This window comes from Bidens hawaiensis, unplaced genomic scaffold (genome assembly GCF_021521415.1).
Source record: "Bidens hawaiensis isolate Kalapana, Puna unplaced genomic scaffold, B.hawaiensis_p1.1 tig00019696_1, whole genome shotgun sequence".
Taxonomy (NCBI): Eukaryota; Viridiplantae; Streptophyta; class Magnoliopsida; order Asterales; family Asteraceae; genus Bidens; species Bidens hawaiensis.
The window spans coordinates 155,098-178,969 of record NW_027492994.1 but is presented as its reverse complement, the minus strand read 5'-3'; the positions used below and the strand labels follow the sequence as shown (position 1 = coordinate 178,969).

The window sequence follows — 23,872 nt, the reverse complement described above, 5'->3', positions numbered from 1 at the left end:
TTGACTGGTCAATTCGTTTAAAACTCGTTAAAGGGCAAATCAGTCAACAAGTTTGACTTTACGTTTTCTCATACTTTTGTTCGGATTCAACGTTCGATCCAGAAGACTTTTATTCTTGTAACAAAATTTTAAGGCTACTGACCAAAACCCGACTTCCGACTCGCTGTTCGGATTCTGGTCAGTACCAGCTCGCTTAAATCTTTAATTTAACATAACTTAAGTTCCAAACGCCCGTTTGGGTTTATTCCAGCGGAAATGAGTTCCTTTTTACTTATATTATCGTATATCAAAGTTTCAAGTTCTGATCTGTTTATATAGTTTGATGTGTAGTGAACGACTCGCTTATTCGTTAACTCGCTTATTCGTATTTATATTCGCTTGCCATTAATCTAAGGTGAGTTTTATCATTCCCCTATTTTACTCAGTTTTCTAAAACATTTTGGGGACATATGCATATATCAAATTATATATATATATATATATATATATATATATCAAACTATATCAAACAATAGCAAACGTGTAATTGTGTGTGATTAATCAAATGTACTTGTTATGTGCTTACTTGTTTATGTGCGCATTCGTGCTCGGAGAGGTCCCGCGTATCTCCTTGTATAGGGTTCTCATATTATTGACCCATGCTGATAGAGCTTGGAACGGATCTAGACCTTGTGATTACAACGATACATGTTGATTTCAGTATACAATTAGTCTCGGTATACGTTATGTGTGTGTAATGTGTGTATTGAGAGGACAATCGGACAGAGTAACGAGAGAGAAGTTAGCTAAATATCAGAACTGTTACATTAATGATAAGTTACAGGGTATTTATAGGGGATGACCACATTCGTTAAGTTAACACTTAACGAATGTGTCATTCGTTACAGATACTTTAACGAATAAACATACTTATTCGTTATACTTTAAATGATAGCGAATGGCCCTCATTCGTTAAATAGGGTTAACGAATGGGACGTACATTAGACGAATGTGTTACATTCGTTACGGGGTAACGAATGTAACTTACATTAGAGCGAATGACCCATTTAGCCATATTTACATTAAGACCCCTATACTTTAGACTTATTACATTAATGCCCTGATAAAGACCGAGACGTACAAAGCATGTATCAACAAACTCCCCCTCGTCTCGAGCTCTTTATCTACTTTAACACTGAAACATCTTCGTCTTCCAGTCAACACAACTATGAATCTTGTATGCATAACAGACTCTAACAACCTTCTGAAACTGCATAGCAAGTTCATAATCTCTTACATTAGCAAATCTGATCTGACTTGTAAATAGCGCATCGTTGTCAGACTCCGATAGGTTGACTAGCCACATCGGATCAATAACACGTATAGTCTTCGTGTTTGAACCGTGACCATAAACAATCACCGTTTCACCTGTAATATTGTCATAGTACCAATAATTAAACAAGGTGAAAAGACTCTGAGGAAATATCTTCATAGGAACCCTCTTCATAGTCTTAGGCGGCTTGACTTGTAAAATTAACTTCCTCCAGCCAGTGCGAGTATTAATCTCATCAATGTACTTATGAGTTGGCACCTGAGGCTTGAAAAACTTGAAACCAAACCGGGTTTCATGTAATAACTGCTTATAGAACCAACTAGCCCATTTATCGTCCCCACGATTCACAAACAGTCGATTGGCTAGGGTTCTCACGTCCCATCTGGGCATAGATAAGATATCGTGTGGGCGTTTAAAATAATAAATACCATGCTCCCACTTCACGATATATACCTTAAGATCTGAATCATATTGCCATGCCACCATATCTCCTTTCACATCTTTAGCTGGCTTGTACTTCTTCATTTGGTATGCCGATGCTCGATCCCTTGCTAATTTGACTTCCTCTTGTTCATGATAACGAAAGGTCTCGATCATCTTGTTCATCTTCTTTACGTTATGCTGAACATACTGTAACACCCCGACCAAAGGCGGATTATACATCGGGGCGCCACATATTGTTTCATTACTCGTGACACTATTGGGTGTCAATATTTAATAAATACATTCATTCGCGCACGCGCAGGGTAAACACAAGATAACATAAATCATCATAAATCAATATATTATAAATCATAATATTCGAACAGCAAAAACTTGTCTTGATACATTTTAATCTAGGTCCAAAATAAAGAAAACTTCCTATGTGTCCACAAGCTCCAAAACAGCTACTGCAAACCTGAACATGTGTTAAAATAAAACGTCAAACACTTGCGTGTTGGTGAGAAATCAAGTTTAATACAATACATAGATAACCATAAATCTGCGCGCAACATGTGTATGTCTGGTTTTCAACAAGGGTGTAATCTGATCGGGACCAACTCTAAGATTCATAAGACTGCCAGTGCTCACAATTGAGCTCACAAACAAGACAAACTGTGCATGTGTAAACAAAAGAGAAAATCATAAACGATAGTTCTCCCGTGTTCATCTAATGGTACCATGAGAACTGCGGAATAGACCGACAAGACGGTTAATGATCCACACATACAAATAAACAGCCAAGTCTACGTCCTCAACACATGGGATACTGCGCGACTAAAGTTCATAAACAGTTTAAGACTCTTAAGTTTGTATGAACACATGAACATCCCAAAACATTAAAAGCAAAAAGGGATTAGGTACGAGATTACTCACTTGATAAACGATGCGGTGTAAGATAAAGCAAGAACCAACTTTAAACAAGCACAAGTTAACCTATAAATAAGATTATTGTTTTAATGATTTGTTTTAAGTCTTGATTATAAGTTAGCATAATTAATAAGTAAATTATTATATATAATATATATATATTACCGGAAAAGCAGGGCAGAACAGGGAGGAAGACGGAGGCAGAGAGGGAGGCGGCAGAGAGCAAGGAAAACAGGAGAGATTAAGTGTTTTGTGTGTGCAGTGTTAGGAAAAATATTATTATTATTTATAGGAAAACCCTAGGAAACACAATCCCTAGAAAAAGGGGAAAGGATCTTTAACAGGATCAAGCAAAAGATATCAAAAAGCATAAGAATCCAAAAGCAAAAGATATGGAAAGATATGGCAGCTGCAGAGGCAAGATAAAGCTGTCAGGGAACAGTAAAAAAGGCATGGGCGGTTCAGATAAAGGTACAGGTCAGGCATGGAAAAAGCAGATCTCCAAAGATAATGTCAGTCACTTTATCTGCCAACCAATGGGGTTGGCGCGCATGCTGCGCCGAAAGTAACTTTTCAGACATAAAGCAGATTAGGTCAACAGCACAAAAGATAAGACAACTCAAAAGCAACGGCTAGATTAAGCAGAAGAAAACTCAAAGGGTTTAGCGCGAGAAGGCTGACACAGAAGGTCAAGAGAGCGCGAGCGCGAAGGCAGACAGAACTAACCTTAACGCGTCGCGGAAAGAACTACATTTCTAAGCGCGCCGCGGGAAGAATCACATTTCTTAGCGCGCCGCGGGAGGAACTAAAATTCCTAGCGCGCCGCGGGAAGAACTATAATTCTTCGCGCGTCGAGGGATGAACTACGATCCTTAGCGCGCTGCGAGAAGAACTTCGCGCGCTGCGAGAAGAATTACAATTCTTAGCGCGCTGCGAGAAGAGTTCGTCTCGCGTATCGCTGAAACAGGTGGTCTTCACGCAGGATTCCTTGTAAGGGAGTCTGGCGCGTGGAGCTGCGCAGACAACCTTAGGCGGGAAGGAACAAAGGACAAGCAAAGAGTTAGAAGAAAAAGAGGGAAACAAGGCGTAAGGGCGAGACGGCGACAAGAGGGAAAAGAAGGCGGAAAGAGAGAAGGAGAGGGACGGGACGGCGGAAAGAAAGAGAGAGAAAGAGGCGGGAAGGAAAAGTATATTATTATTATTAAAAGTAAAATATAAGTATAAATAAATATTAAATCATAAAAGAAAGAGATCGGGTCAGAGAAACGGGTACCTGGGTCGGGTCGGATCAGGGCAGATGTTACAGTCTCCCCTACTTTAAGAAATTTCGTCCCGAAATTTATCTCGAAGTAGGTTGCGCAGAGAACAGGTGCGGGTACTTGATCTTCATTTGATCTTCCCTTTCCCATGTAAACTCGGCTCCGCGCTTGGACTCCCAGCGAATTTTAACAATAGGGATACGACTGCGCTTGGTTTGCTTAACCTCGCGATCCATAATCTCAACAGGCTTCTCAACGAAATGCATAGTTTCATCAACTTGAACTTCATCAAGTGGAATGTGAAGGTTCTCGTCAGCTAAACACTTCTTGAGATTGGATACATGGAACGTTGGATGCACATTACTGAGCGCGGGCGGCAGGTCAAGTCTGTAGGCAACTTTTCCCACACGCGCGAGAATCTTGAATGGACCAACATAACGAGGAGCAAGCTTACCTTTCTTCCCAAAGCGGACAACACCCTTCCAAGGCGACACTTTGAGGAGAACAAGATCACCAACTTGAAATTCGAGAGGCTTCCGCCTACGATCTGCGTAACTCTTCTGTCGGCTTCTGGCAGTCAGCAGATGATCACGGATCTTGGCGATTTTATCGGTTGTCTCTTGAACAAGTTCGGGTCCTGTGATTTGAGCTTCTCCCACTTCGCTCCAACAAATCGGGGAGCGGCACTTACGACCGTAAAGTGCTTCAAATGGGGCCATACCAATACTGGAATGATAGCTGTTATTATAAGAGAACTCGATCAAAGGCAGGTGCGAATCCCAATTACCTCCAAAATCAAGAACACAAGATCGAAGCATATCCTCAAGAGTTTGAATAGTTCGCTCAGACTGTCCGTCAGTCTGAGGATGATATGCCGTACTCATGTCCAAGCGAGTTCCTAACGCAGATTGGAGAGATTTCCAAAAGCGGGATATAAAACGGCCATCGCGATCGGATATGATGCTCAAAGGAGTACCATGGCGGCAGACAATTTCCTTGACATAAAGCTGCGCGAGTTGCTCAACACGGTAGTTTTCACGAATGGGCAGAAAGTGAGCAGACTTAGTCAAACGATCCACTATTACCCAAATGCTATCATGTTTGCTTGCTGTCAAAGGTAACTTGGTAATAAAGTCCATCGCTACACATTCCCATTTCCACGTAGGAATTTCTGGTTGTTCGAGCAAACCAGATGGGCGTTGGTGTTCAGCTTTTACTTTAGAACAAGTCAGACATTTAGCTACGAACACAGCAATATCCTTTTTCATACCGGGCCACCAATAAGTAATGCGCAAATCCTTGTACATCTTATCAGCGCCGGGATGAATAGAATATCGAGATTTGTGCGCTTCACTCAGGATATCAGCGCGAAGATTCTCATCAAAGGGAATCCAGATGCGATTGAGATAGCAGAGAATTCCACTCAGATTAGGCACAAAATGTGCTTCCGCGCCACACGCTAACTCGGCGCGAAGGTTACCATTACTGATGGATGCGCGCTGCGCGTCACGAATACGCGATTCAAGGTTGCTTTGAATCGGCGCGAAGTGAAGCTGGGTGCGCGGCAAGATACAGTTAAGTTGGCAGGGTTTTCGGCTGAGCGCATCGGCTACCACATTAGCCTTACCAGGATGATACCGGATCTCACAATCGTAATCGCTGATGAGTTCGTTCCATCGGCGTTGCCTCATGTTAAGTTCCTTCTGATCAAAGATATGCTGAAGGCTTTTATGGTCAGTGTAGAGGATACACTTAGTACCATAAAGGTAGTGTCTCCAGATCTTCAAGGCAAAAACAACTGCACCAAGTTCGAGGTCGTGAGTTGTATAATTCTTTTCATGAATCTTGAGTTGCCTTGATGCGTAAGCGATAACCTTGCCTCGTTGCATAAGAACACAACCGAGACCTTGGTTGGATGCATCGCAATACACGACAAAATCATCATTACCCTCAGGTAGCGCAAGAACAGGAGCTTCACACAACAAACGCTTGAGCGTCAGAAAGGCTTCTTCTTGCTTCGAGCCCCAAATATACGGTTTACCTTTGTGCGTTAGAGCTGTTAAAGGCAAAGCGATTTTCGAGAAGTTCGAAATGAAGCGCCGGTAATAACCAGCTAAGCCCAGAAAGGAACGGATTTCGGAAGGAGAGGATGGCGTAATCCAGTTCTTGATTGCTTCAATTTTGGATGGGTCGACATGAATACCCATCTTGTTCACAACATGGCCAAGAAACTGTACTTCATCAGACCAGAATTCACACTTGGAAAGCTTAGCATAGAGCTGCTCGGCTCTAAGCTTTTGCAATACCAATCGGAGATGTTGCTCATGCTCGGCCTTGGTCTTAGAATACACCAGAACATCATCGATAAACACGATCACGAATTTATCCAAGAAAGGCCTACACACCCGATTCATTAGATCCATGAAAACGGCGGGTGCGTTGGTTAAACCGAAGGACATGACCAAGAATTCAAAATGGCCATAACGAGTTCGAAAAGCAGTCTTCGGAACATCTTCATCGCGGATGCGCAACTGGTGATAGCCAGAGCGGAGATCAATCTTGGAAAAACAAGAGGCACCTTGGAGTTGATCAAAGAGGTCGTCAATACGCGGTAAGGGATACCGGTTTTTAATGGTGAGTTTGTTCAACTCGCGGTAATCGATACACATGCGAAACGATCCATCTTTCTTTTTAACGAACAACACCGGAGCACCCCAGGGCGAAGAGCTAGGGCGAATGAATCCTTTAGCAGTCAACTCTTGAGGTTGGCTGGCCAATTCTTGCATCTCAGCGGGTGCAAGACGATAAGGAGATTTAGCTACGGGGGAAGCACCAGGGACAAGATCAACACGAAACTCGACTTCACGAGCGGGAGGGATACCAGGAAGATCATCAGGAAAAACTTCAGGGAAATCACGCACAACAGGGATATCGCGAAGCTTCTTCTTTCCTTCATCGGGTTTAACCACATGGGCTAAGAATGCAATACACTTCTTCCGCATGAGTCTTTGGGCTTCGGCGCAGGACATAAGCTTAAGACCGCGGGAGGGTTTTTCGCCGTAGATGTGAAGATCACCATTTTCTCGAGGTATGCGAACCATCTTCTTGGCGCAAATAACTTCGGCGCGATTCTTCGAAAGCCAGTCCATACCAATAATGACATCAAAGCTTCCAAGAGGCATGGGGATGAGGTCGATTAGAAAATCGTTTTCGTTAAGGTTAAGCGTGCAATCTTTAATCACTGAGTTTATTAAAATAATTTCACCATTAGCCAATTCAACTGAAAAATCTTCTTTTAAATCGCTGCGCGGTCGCGCAAGCTTCTGCTCGAAGGCGCGAGAGATAAAACTTCGATCGGCGCCAGTATCAAAAAGTATAGAAGCATAAAATCCGTTAAGCAAAAATGTACCATTAACTACGTCATTATTCGCTTGCGCTTGGTGCGCGGTTATGTTAAAAGCTCGTCCACGCGTCACTTGGTTTGAAATCTGGTTCACCGGATTCGCTTGCGTGATTTGCACTTGTAGTCTTGGGCACGCGTTCCGGAAATGACTGGGATCACCGCAGTTAAAGCACGATCTGGGTCGTGGGTTTTGGTAGGTTGGTTGTGGGTTCTGCGGGTAGACTGGTGGTGTTGGCGCAATTGGATTGGCGGGAAGGACTCTACAGTTTTCAGCAGTGTGACCAGTACGGCCACATTGGTTACAAAGTCGACACGGGGTTTGGGTTGTGTGGTGAAATCTACAGGTTGGGCAAAAGGGATGGTTTCCTGTGTAAGGTTTCTTAGTTGGCGGGGCAGGGAGTGCTGGATTGGTTAAGGCATAGTTGTGGACTACAGGAGGTGTTGGGTAGGCTGTCAGTGGGTTAGGCGCGTAAACTGGAGGTTGATAAATGGGTTGCTGGGCAATGGGCGGGTTGGTAAGCGCATAGGCCTTGCGCCTGCGCTTGAGGTTGTTACGGTTCGAGGGTTCAGGTTTGGTTTCTGTTGGTTCAGGGGCAGTCTTGGTGAGTTTGGTCTTCTCAGCTCCCCGCAGGAACAGGGTTCCTGCTCTGACATGGTTGTCGCTGAGCACAGCGGCCAACTCAATGGCGTCAGAGAGGGTTACTGGGTTTCTGGCCCATACAGAATCTTGAATTTCCATGGGGAGACCCCCAAGGAATTTCTCTATGGCTCGGCGGGAAGGGGTAACAAGGTGAGGGACAAGCAGGCTTAGTTCATGGAAGCGCGTCGCGTACTCGCGCGCTTCACCGCTGTATTGCTTCAAGTTCCAGAATTCTTCCTCCAGGCGCTTAACTTCGTTGGGAGGGCAGAATTCTCGCGTCAGAATTTCCTTAAATTCCTCCCAGAGCATGCTGGAAGCAGCTTCTGCGCCACGCGCATGAGCTACTCCATTCCACCATGTAAGCGCTCTAGATTCCAGGACACTGGAAGCATATAGGGTTCGTCTGTCTGAGGGGCATTGGGTGTGGAGGAAAGCGTTTTCTATTTTCTCAAGCCACTGGAGCATCACGGTGGCTCCTTCAAGACCTGTGAACTTTGGAGGGTTACCCGCGTTAAAGGATTTAATGTTGTAACTGGAGGTATTATTTTGGCTCAAGGCTTGGGCTATTGCGGCGGCCATTTCCTGGGAACGTTGCTGTCTACGCATGCGCGAGGCTTCTCTTCTCTGAAATCGGCGAGATAGCGGAGGCATTCTATAAAAATTTTAATTTTTAGTTAATATCTTGGTTTTAGCGCAAAGTATAACCTCGAAAAGCTTGGTTTCACGGAGTTAGATACTATCAAAAGTTAAAGTAAAATAAATGACCCTAAATGCAGACTTAATAAAGGTAGCAAATTCGAATCAAGAATCGACAATTCATGTATCACCATGACTTTCCGAATTCCCAATTTAAAATATACGAGCAAACAAGTATTGGAGATTGACGATTCATGTATCACCATGACTTTTCAATCTTCAATATAAAATATACAAGAAAATGAGTATTGGAGGTTGACAATTCATGTATCACCATGACTTTTCAAGTCTCCAACCTCAGAACATAATCGTAAATGGAAATTGAAAATCAACTATTCATGTATCACCATGACTTTTCGGATTTTCAAACCCAACAAACGAATATGTAAGAAAAATCAATAAAAATCGAAATTCAACAAAAAATCGAAATATCGCGAAATAAAACATAAAATCATATACTGCGCAAGCGCGAGCATATTCATAAATAACGAGTAATTAACAATAAGCGCGCAAACATGAGATTTCTCTCATGCGCGAGAAGGGACTCTTAGGTATTCTAGGCCGTTACGTCTAACCACCTATCCTAAAGTCAACGAGCTCTGATACCAATCTGTAACACCCCGACCAAAGGCGGATTATACATCGGGGCGCCACATATTGTTTCATTACTCGTGAAACTATTGGGTGTCAATATTTAATAAATACATTCATTCGCGCACGCGCAGGGTAAACACAAGATAACATAAATCATCATAAATCAATATATTATAAATCATAATATTCGAACAGCAAAAACTTGTCTTGATACATTTTAATCTAGGTCCAAAATAAAGAAAACTTCCTATGTGTCCACAAGCTCCAAAACAGCTACTGCAAACCTGAACATGTGTTAAAATAAAACGTCAAACACTTGCGTGTTGGTGAGAAATCAAGTTTAATACAATACATAGATAACCATAAATCTGCGCGCAACATGTGTATGTCTGGTTTTCAACAAGGGTGTAATCTGATCGGGACCAACTCTAAGATTCATAAGACTGCCAGTGCTCACAATTGAGCTCACAAACAAGACAAACTGTGCATGTGTAAACAAAAGAGAAAATCATAAACGATAGTTCTCCCGTGTTCATCTAATGGTACCATGAGAACTGCGGAATAGACCGACAAGACGGTTAATGATCCACACATACAAATAAACAGCCAAGTCTACGTCCTCAACACATGGGATACTGCGCGACTAAAGTTCATAAACAGTTTAAGACTCTTAAGTTTGTATGAACACATGAACATCCCAAAACATTAAAAGCAAAAAGGGATTAGGTACGAGATTACTCACTTGATAAACGATGCGGTGTAAGATAAAGCAAGAACCAACTTTAAACAAGCACAAGTTAACCTATAAATAAGATTATTGTTTTAATGATTTGTTTTAAGTCTTGATTATAAGTTAGCATAATTAATAAGTAAATTATTATATATAATATATATATATTACCGGAAAAGCAGGGCAGAACAGGGAGGAAGACGGAGGCAGAGAGGGAGGCGGCAGAGAGCAAGGAAAACAGGAGAGATTAAGTGTTTTGTGTGTGCAGTGTTAGGAAAAATATTATTATTATTTATAGGAAAACCCTAGGAAACACAATCCCTAGAAAAAGGGGAAAGGATCTTTAACAGGATCAAGCAAAAGATATCAAAAAGCATAAGAATCCAAAAGCAAAAGATATGGAAAGATATGGCAGCTGCAGAGGCAAGATAAAGCTGTCAGGGAACAGTAAAAAAGGCATGGGCGGTTCAGATAAAGGTACAGGTCAGGCATGGAAAAAGCAGATCTCCAAAGATAATGTCAGTCACTTTATCTGCCAACCAATGGGGTTGGCGCGCATGCTGCGCCGAAAGTAACTTTTCAGACATAAAGCAGATTAGGTCAACAGCACAAAAGATAAGACAACTCAAAAGCAACGGCTAGATTAAGCAGAAGAAAACTCAAAGGGTTTAGCGCGAGAAGGCTGACACAGAAGGTCAAGAGAGCGCGAGCGCGAAGGCAGACAGAACTAACCTTAACGCGTCGCGGAAAGAACTACATTTCTAAGCGCGCCGCGGAAAGAATCACATTTCTTAGCGCGCCGCGGGAGGAACTAAAATTCCTAGCGCGCCGCGGGAAGAACTATAATTCTTCGCGCGTCGAGGGATGAACTACGATCCTTAGCGCGCTGCGAGAAGAACTTCGCGCGCTGCGAGAAGAATTACAATTCTTAGCGCGCTGCGAGAAGAGTTCGTCTCGCGTATCGCTGAAACAGGTGGTCTTCACGCAGGATTCCTTGTAAGGGAGTCTGGCGCGTGGAGCTGCGCAGACAACCTTAGGCGGGAAGGAACAAAGGACAAGCAAAGAGTTAGAAGAAAAAGAGGGAAACAAGGCGTAAGGGCGGGACGGCGACAAGAGGGAAAAGAAGGCGGAAAGAGAGAAGGAGAGGGACGGGACGGCGGAAAGAAAGAGAGAGAAAGAGGCGGGAAGGAAAAGTATATTATTATTATTAAAAGTAAAATATAAGTATAAATAAATATTAAATCATAAAAGAAAGAGATCGGGTCAGAGAAACGGGTACCTGGGTCGGGTCGGATCAGGGCAGATGTTACACATACCATCCAAAGCACGTTTGCGCTTTTTATCAGTAGTGGATACATGACTTGATTCAGCAGCTTTAAACTTATTCTTTTCTTCTTGTAACCGACGTTTTGCTGCATTAAAATGTTCAGTCGTTAAAAACGGAATACCCGAGTCATTGTTATTATCTGTGTAAAACTTCGGATATTCTTCAGCAGTAGCATCTTCCACTTCCACTTCTTCAAAATCAGGTACATTCCCGTGAGGAATACCTGTATCGGTACTATCTTCCATCTCCACATCCACGTTCTTACCCAATTCCTCAATCTCATCATCATTTAGATCCAGAAGCAAGGCAATTTGTTCTTTCGTTAAAGAATGATCAACAAATTCACCGTCTTCGATCTCATCAGCATTCACCATACTGTATACAATTCCATCCATTCCTACAAATAGAAGCATGTTAGCCGGAATAACATCTATTGGCTTGGCTCGCGTGTAATCTTTATATGGAATAATCTGTAGATTACTAGCTTCAGACCCACCACCAACACTCGCATCAGTCTTATTACCCGCCGATGGTGTGGAACTTCCGCCCGGTTGCTGATCTACCCCACCCCCTGCACCATCCTGATCATCTTCATTATTCTTCAACTTCTTTAATTCATCTTCTTTGCATGTCAGTTGAAGAATAATCTCATCCTGTTTGTCTAACCTCTCCCCCTGAGCAGCAACTAGGGCTCGAAGTTCTTTATTATCACGCTGAGCCGATAGAAGATGCCTCAGCAAATTTCGTTGCGTTAGCTCATTTGCAGCTCTGTCTGCTTGCATTTGAGTGTGTTGTAAATGCAACAAATTCATCATGTGAAACCATTGAGCATGAGGAGCCATGTGATAGAAATTAGGATGCACTGGTTGCATAGGACCCTGAGGACGACTGAATGACATAAAAGAGTGCTCAGGCCTCGGCAACGGTGTTGGAGTAACAGGAGTAACATGTCTCGTTGGCTGTGGTGTAGGCATCTGTGCTAATACAGTATGTTATATGTCTCCAAAATGAGGATCAGGCCTCACAGTAGTAGCCAAAGTCAGAGTTGGAGGCATTGGAGACGTAGGCATCTGCACAAGTGTTGGAGAACGAGGAAAATCTGTCATTGTAGTAGGAGTAGGAGATCATGGAATCTGTGAAACTGGAACTGGAGAAGCAGTAGAATAAATAATAGGAGTAGAAACAGCAGTAGAAGGCACAAACGGCTGACTCGGTATCTCAATACCCGAACCCCTTCTAACTCGTTGTTTCTTGGGTTTCTCCCCCTTTTCCGTCATCGGTTCTTTACCTTTACGCTTACGCTTCTGTTCATAACTTAACTCGGCTTGTGGTCCTGGACCACCATCACCACCATCATTTCCACCATCATCACCATCACCACCTTCACGTTCTGATTCGGAATCGTCATGAGCCCAACGATCATTAGGTGGCGCGACATAATCAATATTCGCTAGATGACAAATCAAACGTTTAAACCTTGGTTGATCTGCCAAACTCTGACCTCTGGACGATCTCAAACGTTGCATCGTCTCTTCATTCATATGATCGAGCTTCATCACGTCTGCTTGATCTTTTTCCAAGTCAGGCACCAGATCATTTATCATCATTTGTAAAAATCTGGGATACATTAAGAATTTGTGCCTGCTGGTGATGTTCTCCTTCAGAAGATAGTAAACCAATTCAGAGAAATTGAACGGTTTATTCAGCACTAGAGCCACAAATGCAGATTGTAGCATCACCCTAAACTCATCGAAACCTCCTTTCCGACCACCCAAGCAATGAATAAGAACATGAAGTTAACACAAGTTCGCTTTGTTGTACATTGATTTGCCTAAATCTCCATTATACTTTACTCGGCCGAATAATCCTTTGATCAACGCTCGATCGAACTCACACATATCATCAATAGTATCGTTAAAACCCAGTGAGTCTCATATAACCCCAACATCTATCACTACCTGCTTGTTCTGAACAACCGGTTCAATATGATTTTCCGCTTCATTAATTCTGGCTGTATTCTAGAATTCCCTGATTATTTTCTGATAAACGACTGTTCGGGTAGAGATGGCCTTGTAGATTCTTGAGCGGATGAGAAAACTAATCATACCCCCAAAGATAGGAGTATCTTCAAAGTTCTGCTCTAAAAACGCACATATGTTGTGGCTCTTATTCCAAGACAGTGCCATTTCTGTTAAGAACAAACATACATAAGTAAAATATTCCAAAATAATCAAAGTATTAACGAAAGACTATCACATTCGCTAAAAACTTTAAACGAATGGGACATTCGTTATACATTAAAAGGTTCATTCGTTACACGTAACAAACTGTCCTTAATCGTTAACCTATTCGTTACAAGTAACGAATCAAGTTTAACGGATTATTCAGATTCATTAGAATCATTAAACGAATCAAATCTGATTCGTTATGAAATTTAACCATCCATTCCTTACTTTAACGAATCAGATAGTTATTTGTTAACCCATTAACGAATCAGACTATCATTTGTTACACCAATAACGAATCATGTTACATTCGTTATAAAGATAACGAATCAGACTCGATCATCAATTTGACTAACCCAGGAGTCAAATTATAATCAATTTTGACTAATCAAAGTCAAAACCGACGATGTTCATCGATTAATCTTCTTAATTTCCAAACATTTTTACAAATAACCAGATCAATCATGTTCGGAAATCAGTTGCATGTACTTAAACGTTCATCAATTATATGAATGTAGAATCAATTAAGATCAATAAATGTTTTGCAATATTCAATTAATGTTCAAGTTTTATTGATCTTGTTAATACTTATAACATCGATGAATTTCCATAAAAATCATATGTCGATGATCGTTAATACCTGCTGAACACAAAATAATCAGTCAATTAGACAAATATGTAAGTATGAGATTCTGATGAAAATTTGCAATAGTTTCGTTAAGGAAAACAATAGAATAGAAACAGACGAATGAAGTAGATTCGTCTGATATTGGGATTATAAATCCAATAATTTCACACAAATCGAGGTCATTCGTTCAAAATTTGAACTAACGAATGGCCTCATTAGTTAATTTTTTATTCTTATTCGTTAATTTCTGAATCGAATAAGACTCTCATTCGTTAAAGATTTTAACAAATCTTACATTATCTTCTCTTATTCGTTAACCTGTTTAACGAATAACAAAGTCATTCGTTAAATCTTAACGAATAATACCTTATCCATTCTCATTCGTTAAATGTTTAAACGAATTACCTTCATTCGTTATGCACAACGGAAGCGAATGTCTTTATAACGAATGAGAAACTCATTCGTTATGTTTAAATAACGAATGGCTTTACATTCGTTAAACATGTTAACGAATTACCAAATTATCCTTAAAGAATGATCAACAAATTCACCTTCTTCGATCTCATCAGCATTATCGAGGTTATTCGTTCAAAATTTGAACTAACGAATGGCCTCATTCGTTAATTTTTTATTCTTATTCGTTAATTTCTGAATCGAATAAGACTCTCATTCGTTAAAGATTTTAACGAATCTTACATTATCTTCTCTTATTCGTTAACCTGTTTAATGAATAACAAAGTCATTCGTTAAATCTTAACGAATAAAGAAGTCATTCGTTAATTCTTCACGAATAAAGAAGTCATTCGTTAATTCTTAACGAATAATACCTTATCCATTCTCAGTCGTTAAATGTTTAAACGAATTACCTCCATTCGTTATGCACAATGGAAGTGGATGTCTTTATAACGAATGAGAAGCTCATTCGTTATGTTTAAATAACGAATGGCTTTACATTCGTTAAACATGTTAACGAATTACCAAATTATCCTTAACGAATGAGAAACAAATTCTCATTAAGGATTTAAATAATCATTAAAACCAATTAGGGTTTTAAATGCATACATTAAAATTCCCGATCAACAAGGATCGGTAATGATTAACTTAAAACGGATTTTTACGTTAAAAATATCAATTGTTACCAATTGATAATACGTTAAGCACGATTAACTTAAAACTTTTGGGGATCAGTATTTTTCTTTTTCCTTTGAATTTATTCGCTAGCTTGGTAAATCGAAACTAAAGCAGAATTGAAAAGAAAAGAAAAAAAAATCTTTTTGGATTTTTGAAATTTTCAAATAACAAATAAAGAAAAAACAATAAACGACTAAACTATTAAAGCAGTACATATTTTGTAAGTTGAGCAGGGAATCATATTAACGAAAATATCACTGAGTAACACTTCAATTTCGATGATTATTATACTCATAACTCAACGATGATTGCAGATATAATTGTCCTCTTAAACTTTTCACAGACTTGTCGGAAACTTTACGATATGCTTTAATTTGGTTCAGTTAGGCACGAAACCATATGTGGAACCCATCAATCAGATATAACATTTCTATCTCTTATACAGTGAATATCACATGTACGTTTTTCTTTTGATTTTCCAAATTTTGATTAACTGTGACTCATGCAAAAATAATAAAAAGAAAATAAAGCAGAAAGTCAAAATTTTCCCTTAAGGTCGGTATGACTACACGCAAATAAGGTTCAATTTCAACAAAATAACAAGATAAAAAAATAAGCTGAAATTGCATAAAATCTTAACTCTCAATTCGGATAATACCGTATTATCGCGCGGAGAAAGTCCAAGATTTTATAAGAAACACCAAGTATAATAAAGCAGAATACCCAAATATTAACCCTCAGGTCGGATAATCTTATCGCGCAGGAGAGGATCCAATATTTGAATAAAAATAAAGAAAAAATAAAGTTGAATTTCTTTGCAAAATAAAATAAAAACAAAGCAGAATTTTCTTCAAAAATGAAAGCATGCACACAGTAATCATTTTGACTTTTGACTTTTCTTTAAATTAGATATAGTATCAATCTTTCAAGATGTACTTCCACTAGGTTCGGCATTCATTATCTTTATATCTTATCAGTTCCTATATAGTCTGTCAAGCCTATCTTTGCATATCATATTGCTGACCTTACGGTAATTTTTAATCTAGTTTATTCATGTACTAGATCAATCCTGTCTATGTACTATCATTTTCCCTTTTTGCTTCAAAACTCAATTTTGAGGAGCATTTTTCAATGTTTTTGAAATTTTTCTTTGAAGTATTTTTAAAATTTGAATGTTTTTGGAGTTTTTAAATTTTCTCTGTACAAACAGAAATCACAATATTTTTTGGATTTTATATTTTTCTCCCCCTAAAAACAATAAAAATTGAAACGAAAACAAGAAATAAAATGATTTAACCAAGCCTTTGAATATCCTTTAAAGATTTTAAACCATTTATACCTAGCAGATATTGAAAACGTGTTTTGTCAAATGCCTTAGTATAAATGTCAGCCTTTTGAAAATCCGTATGAATTTTATCAATGGATATTAATTTCTTTTCAAAACAATCATGTATAAAGTGATAACGGATTTCAATATGTTTGGTTTTCTAATGGTGAACCGGATTTTTGGTGATTGAAATTGTAGCAGAATTATCAATATAAATGGGAGTAGTAAGAAACTTCAAACCGTAATCCCGCAAGTGTTGCTGGATCCAGAGAACCTGTGAGCAGCAACTCGAGGCCGCCACATACTCCGCTTCGGCTGTTGAAGTTGAGACCGTTGTCTGCTTCTTACACTGCCAGGAAACAAGCCGGTTTCCTAAGAATTGACATCCCGCTGATGTAGATTTGAAGTTGATCTTGCATCCTCCATAGTCCGAATCAGTAAAGGCGGTGAGATCGAACATATCGTCCTTGGGGTACCATAACCCGATGTCAGGATTTCCTCTAAGATAATGTAAGATGCGCTTTACTGCCGCCAGGTGAGTCACTCGGGGAATCGATTGGTACATAGCACACAAACAAACAGCAAACATGATATCAGGTCGAGATGCAGTCAAATACATAAGTGATCCGATCATAGCTCGATATAGGGTTGGATCTACGTATCCTCCAATTCATCTGGTGATAAATTGTGACCCACGTGAAGAGGTGTTGAGGGAATTTTGCCATCGGATATCTTGAATCGGCTCAAGACATCGTTCACATATTTCGTCTGATGGATAAAGATCCCGGTGTCATACTGGTGAACTTGCAAACCCAGAAAGAAACTCAACTCTCCCATCGAACTCATCTCAAATTTTGTCCGCATCTTCTTCTCAAATTCTTTACATAAGCTGTCATTTGTCGAACCGAAAAATGATATCATCCACATATATTTGGACGAGGAGCAGATCATCACCCACGTTCTTATAGAATAAAGTACAATCCACAGTTCCCCTCTTGAACCCACTTTCAATCAGATGGTCGGCCAACGTGCTGTGTCAGGCTCTCGGGGCCTGATGTAAACCATAAAGAGCCTTGTTTAATCGGTAAACACGCTCAGGAAAGTCTGGATCCTCAAAGCCAGGAGGCTGTTTCACGTACACTTCCTTATGAATAGCTCCATTCAAGAACGCCGATTTCACGTCCATTTGATAAACCTTAAAATTTTTGTAGGCTGCATAGGCAAGAAAAATTCGTATAGCCTCCAGTCGTGCTACCGAAGCATATACTTCAGTGTAATCTATGCCTTCTTGTTGATTGTATCCAAGTACGACCAATCTTGCTTTGTTTCTCACGATTACCCCGCGGTCGTCCTTTTTGCACTTAAAAACCCATTTAATTGGAATCGCCTTTTTTACGCGATCGGGTTTATCGATTAAGTCCCATACACCCAGTCTTATAAACTGTTGCAGCTCCTCCTGCATAGCTTCAACCCAAGATGGTTCCTTGAGTGCCATTGCGACACTTGTCGGTTCTATCTGTGATAGGAAGTAGGTGTATTGTGTGATACTGAGAATACCCGAAGAGTGCAAATCCGCATAAGCACAAAATATCAAATCCTCAGTAGGAGATACATTAAAATCAGCTTGATCATCACATACATTAGCCAATTGGTGCCTTGTACGAACCCCGTCGTTCACATCACCAATTATCTGATCCTGTGGATGCTGTGAATGAATTCTTAAAGACGGATTTGTAGGAACAGATACATTATCACTCAAATTGGTGATATTCTCCTCCGCTGTGTCTACAGAGACAGTTGTTGAAACATCACTGATTAGAATTGGCTCGGTAGTTTCTTGAGCTTCATCTACCATTACAGATGATGAATCCATATAGTCAGCATCATCTGAAGAATCAGAAACATCATTCGGCGTTTCTGATACATTAGGAGAGTCATTTACATCAACCAAAGAAAACCTTGGATTCGGAAGACACTGATCTTCCAAGTAAGATCTAATGACATCGTCAGGTACTTCATCGACCGTTGATGTAAACGAATTAAATAAGCAATCGTAATCAAACATCCAATCGGGACCAGTACCAGTTGGTGGAGTCGTATAACTTTGACAATCAACGTGATACCATTCTTCCACACAACCTGAAGAAATATTGAAAATCCGCTTCTTCGGAGAGTTGTATCCCAAGAAATAACCCTCAAAAGCTTTCTCATCGAACTTTCCAAAATCTTTGTTCAAAAAAGTACATGGACACCCGAATAGCTCCAAATACTTTAAGTTCGGCTTACGATTATTCAGAAGCACATAACTTGTCTTCTTGAGCTTCTTTACCGTTAGTACGCGATTCAGTGTATAACATGCCGTATTTACAGCTTCGTTCCAAAATTGAACAGGTAGCTTTGAATCAGCAAGCATTGTGCGTGCAGCTTCAATCAGCGTACGATTTTTCCTTTCAGACACACCGTTTTGTTGAGGAACATAAGGTGCACTGAATTCCCGATGAATTCCTTTCTGAATACAGAAGAAATCCAATACATTATTCCTAAATTCAGTTCCGTTATCACTACGAATTTGTCTCACTTTCAGTTTATAAAGTGATTCGATCTTCGTGATAAGATTCTGAATTAAGACAGGAGTCTGATCCTTCGATCTCATAAATAGCACCCATGAGTATCATGAAAAATCATCCGTTACTACTAAACAATAAAAATCTTCAGCAATGTTAGCACGATTCACTGGACCAAAGAGATCCATATGAAGGCGTTCCTGAGGAGTAACAATAGTGTTTAGTGACTTGCTTGGATGTAATTTCTTCTTTTGTTTCCCCTTCTTGCACGCGACGCAACGATCGTTGAACTTGAAATTCTTGAGTGACACACCATTCACTAAATCATTTGACAATAGAAAGTTCATCTTTCGTAAGTGGATGTGTCCCATGCGTCTATGCCAAAGAATAGAATCTTTCTCAGTTGCTTTGGACACGAAGCAAGTAGTTGAAGGCGAAACTTGTACATCATAACTCATGTCAAGTACATAAATATCATTTGATCGAGGTGATCGCATGACAACCATGTCTTCAGGAATTGTGTATCCCGGTTGAAGAATAACACATTCCTTGTCGGTGAATATGGTGGTAAATTTCTTATCACAAATCTGTGACACGCTCAACAGATTATGATCCACCTTCTCACAATAATTAACCTTTTCAAACGTTACTTTTCCATTTGAAACTTCTCCCTCTTTCGTAATCATTCCTCCTTGGTTACCAGCAAACGTAACATAACCCCCTTGAATATCTTTGATGTTATTCAGAAGATCCAGGTTACCGGTGATATGCCGAGAACATCCACTATCCAATATCCATTTGTGATTAGACACGGATCGAGATATACCCCTGCACAAGCAAGTAAAATGATTAGTTCAAAAAGGCAGCCCAAGCCTCAGTCTTGGGCTCTCCCTTTGATACTTTCGGAGAACATGATAATTTAACACTCGTATTCGGTACTTGGGAATAAGTGACTGGTTTCTTGTTTTTCTTCTTTAAGTATCCATCACTTATTCTTCCCCAATCAGTGTTTGAACAGCAGGGTTGAGCACGGTCAACACATTTGCTCGATACATTAATTGAATCAACCCACACAACTTTTCTCGGATTGGTATTAGAATACATTATCTCACACTCATCAACTCGATTTTCTTTTAAATTTGATAATGAATGATTCTTTCGAGTTGATGAGTCATTGATATCATCAATCTTTGCTTTGCACTTTTTGGAAACATGACCAGGTTCACCACATTTGAAACATAATCGAGAATCCAAAGTGTTTTGTGACAAAGTACATGTAGTCTTTGATAGCAAAGATTTATGAGTATCATCTATGGGTTTCTCAATTGTAACTTTCTTCGGTGTTTCGTGTTTTAAACCCTTTCTTTTCTTATAGAATTCAAGATTTGTTAAATTCGAAGAATTTTCCAAACTTGACGATTTTATGAACGTGATAGGTTTAAAAACATTAGTTTTTGGTTTTTCTTGAACATTAACAATTTTTTATTGATAAAATTTTTGTTCAAGTTCAGTCATTTGTGAAGTGTCATCCTGAAATACACTTTCAATCATTTCAGATTTAAGAAGATCCAAAGGAACTTCTTTGTCAGAAAACACTTTTGACAAACCCTTTAATTTAAATACTTTTCCATTCGATGATTAACGAATCGCATCAACTCCTCATCAGACACCGAAGGCTTGTCTGATTGAGATACATTAGATTTTTCCTTATGAATTACTTTAGGAACTATTGTTGTGTTTGAAGAAACACCCGAAGTCTTTGAACCATACACACCTTGTTCAAAATCTTCGGGTTCACACAGAATATGATTGTCAATTGGAATATCTTTGATTTTGACAATCACATCTGCTTCAGACAACACCTCGATTGAACCATCCAATTCGTTTTTGGTGAAAACCTTTTTACTTTTGATATGAGTTGGTTCACGAGCAGGACAAGTTGTATCAACACTTTCAGATTTATTAGTAGACATATTTGAAACTTTTTCCACATCGGGAATGCTACTGTAATCATGTTTAAAAGGAGGTGGAATTTCGACGTAACCCAAACCTGCTTTTCCATTTTTCTTTTGTGAATGATTAACCTCAATTATTTCATTCAAAAGAAATGAAGAATCTCTAAATTTTCCAAGCTTATTATTCAATTCCATTATTTCGTTTTCAAGATTGGAAATACATGTTCGGAGTCGAAGAATCTCCTTCAAATGTTGATCAACTTCAATAATTTTACAATGAACTTTAGTTTTAAAATCATGATTGCTTTCAGACAATTTTTGAATTTCAAAGTTGATTGCTCTAGCAATTTTGTCTTTTGTTTGTAGAATTCTTTGATTATAAAGTGATCTTTTGTGAGTGTATTGTTCTGAGTTAATGTTGTTTCATGTTTGGCTTTTAATACAGCAAATTCAGCACAATCATTCACATTTGATGAAGGTTCAGATACATTAGATTGAGATTGGAAACATACATCATCAATCTTAGCCATACAAGCATAAGATTCAGCTTTCACAGAGATTGATTCAGTTTGAGACGACAGACTTTGATCAGTGTCAGTCTCAGAGTCAGACAAATTACTTCCCTCCGATAAGTTATCACTGCTAGCATCTTCAATTTTCTCCACTGATTCAACAATAGCCACGTTTGCTTGATTTCCCAACAAACGTTGAGACCAATCAACTACTTCAGTGACCACTAAAGCTTGAATATCAGAAGATTTGTCTTGATCACCAGATACAGCAGATTTACTCTTATCCCCACCAGAAGAATTATTTCCTGAAGAACGTTCAGAATTGTGTGAGCCAGAATGATCTTTCCTTGGCTTGTCACATTCTTTGGCAAAATGACCAAATTCCCCGCAATTATAACATTTTACCTTCAGCTTATCAAGCCGACCCTTTGTTTAACGTAGGAAGATCTTTTCCCGTTCGTTGCATAAACCTTTTGACTTTACGAACGATCATAGGCATATTCCATTTTAAATCCATTAGCTCAAGATCGTCTGGGTCGATTTGATCATAATCTTCATCTATGAGATCGCTCGTAGCGATCTTGCTTCCAACCAGCTGTTCATAAGAAGTCATGAATGCACACACAAAAGCAAACTGTTGTTCAGCTTCTTGCAGATTAACCTTAGGCAAGCTTGATGCATGAGCATTTAAGTTTGTAGTCGCACCACTCGCCATAAAACATACATTAGGTGGACTATTTACATTAGAATCCTCTTGGGATTGAGCAAAGAACGCATTGATTGGCACTGAACTTAAGCATTATTTGCTGGCAATGCACCTCCATAAAGTAAAGGGTTTTGGGTTGAAGACTGATGGTTATGATTCTCCTTCAACGTATTTTGACATTTGATATCAAATTCCCTTTCTTCAATATTGTTTATGAATTACACAGCTGTAAGTTCAGGTTTCTGAAAGAAACCGTTCTCTTTTAATACGAACAAGAAAGTCGAGTAAGACGAAGGTAGAACATTCTTCAGAGTATCGATCTTATCTTGTTCTGTTGGCTCAAGATCGACACTAGACATCTCAACAATCAGATGGCTGACATCTCAACAATCAGATGGCTAAAACGGTTAATCATTTCTTCCACCGTCTCATTTTTCATCAAAATGAAATTTCTGAATTGAAATTTCACAAGAGTCTTTTTGCTTTCAAGCGTGTTTCCCAAACTTCTCTTTTCAACGTTGTGAACAATGAAGCACAGACTTTGATAGTACTGTATTGATGAAAAATATATTCTGGTAATGCCATGGTGAGAGTCAAGTATGCTTTTGTTTCACTTTCAAAATCCTTAAGCTCTTGAGTCTCATATTCTTTAAATGGTTTCGGAGTCCATCCCACATTGTTATTACCAATCAGTGGTGCTGAATATACATCATCGAGAAACCGGACACTATTAGGATGCACGGATCCAAGTGAGCACGGAACCTCGGTTCCCAACGAGCAAAATCCGAAAGTTTCAACAACTTGGGACATTTATTATGACTACCGATCTCATTGTCCATGGTCAGCATTTGTTGCAATAAGATGTTCTGAGATGCTAACGCATAGTAAGACGCGTTCTGAGCAGCCATAATGAACCAACTGTTTAAACTTCAGGGATTAAAATTGTCAAATTTTCAAAGTTTATTCGTTTACTGTTCACACGAATGGACACAGTAACGAATGAGATAGAATTTTAACGAATTACTCTAACGAATGTGCTATTCGTTGAATTACTTTAACGAATGAGATATGAGATGTTCGTTAAAGATGGTTTAGTTTAACGAATGAGTCCTAGCGAATATGACACGAATGTGGCTTAACGAAAGAGGTTTAGCGAATAGGATTATAGCGAATAAACGGTTTAACGAATGAGATTGAAATTTTAACGAATGAACAGTTAGGATTTAGCGAATAGGAAAATTTTATCTTTTAACGAATCAGCCTTCAACCTAACGAATGAGTCTTCATCTTAACAAATGAATCTTCAACAGTTCAAACTTTCAATTTCAAACTTCAAACTCGTCTGAATCACACCGAAAACACCTAAAACTTAGATCAAACTAAACCTAAACCAAATCCGAACCTCACTACCCTATTCCGAAATCACAAACTCATAACAAATAGGTTCAATTTCTCGATCAACTCAGTCTCTGTTTCACTAAGTAACTATTACCTTAAACAAACTCAATCAATA

At 39.4% G+C, this 23,872-nt stretch overlaps 1 protein-coding gene across 1 annotated transcript in view; it reads right to left on the bottom strand.

The window, feature by feature from the left end:
- Positions 1–23,267, bottom strand: part of LOC143559096 (F-box/FBD/LRR-repeat protein At1g13570-like) — a 31,366-nt gene extending 8,099 nt beyond the window's left edge. Inside the window, exons 1-3 of the mRNA XM_077047783.1 lie at positions 23,081–23,267; positions 21,585–21,958; positions 18,301–18,597 (exon numbers count right to left, since the gene is read on the bottom strand). Of these exons, the coding sequence (XP_076903898.1) occupies positions 18,301–18,597; positions 21,585–21,958; positions 23,081–23,267 (858 nt within the window). The remainder of the gene's footprint in view (positions 1–18,300; positions 18,598–21,584; positions 21,959–23,080) is intronic.
- Positions 23,268–23,872: the final 605 nt, after the last annotated feature.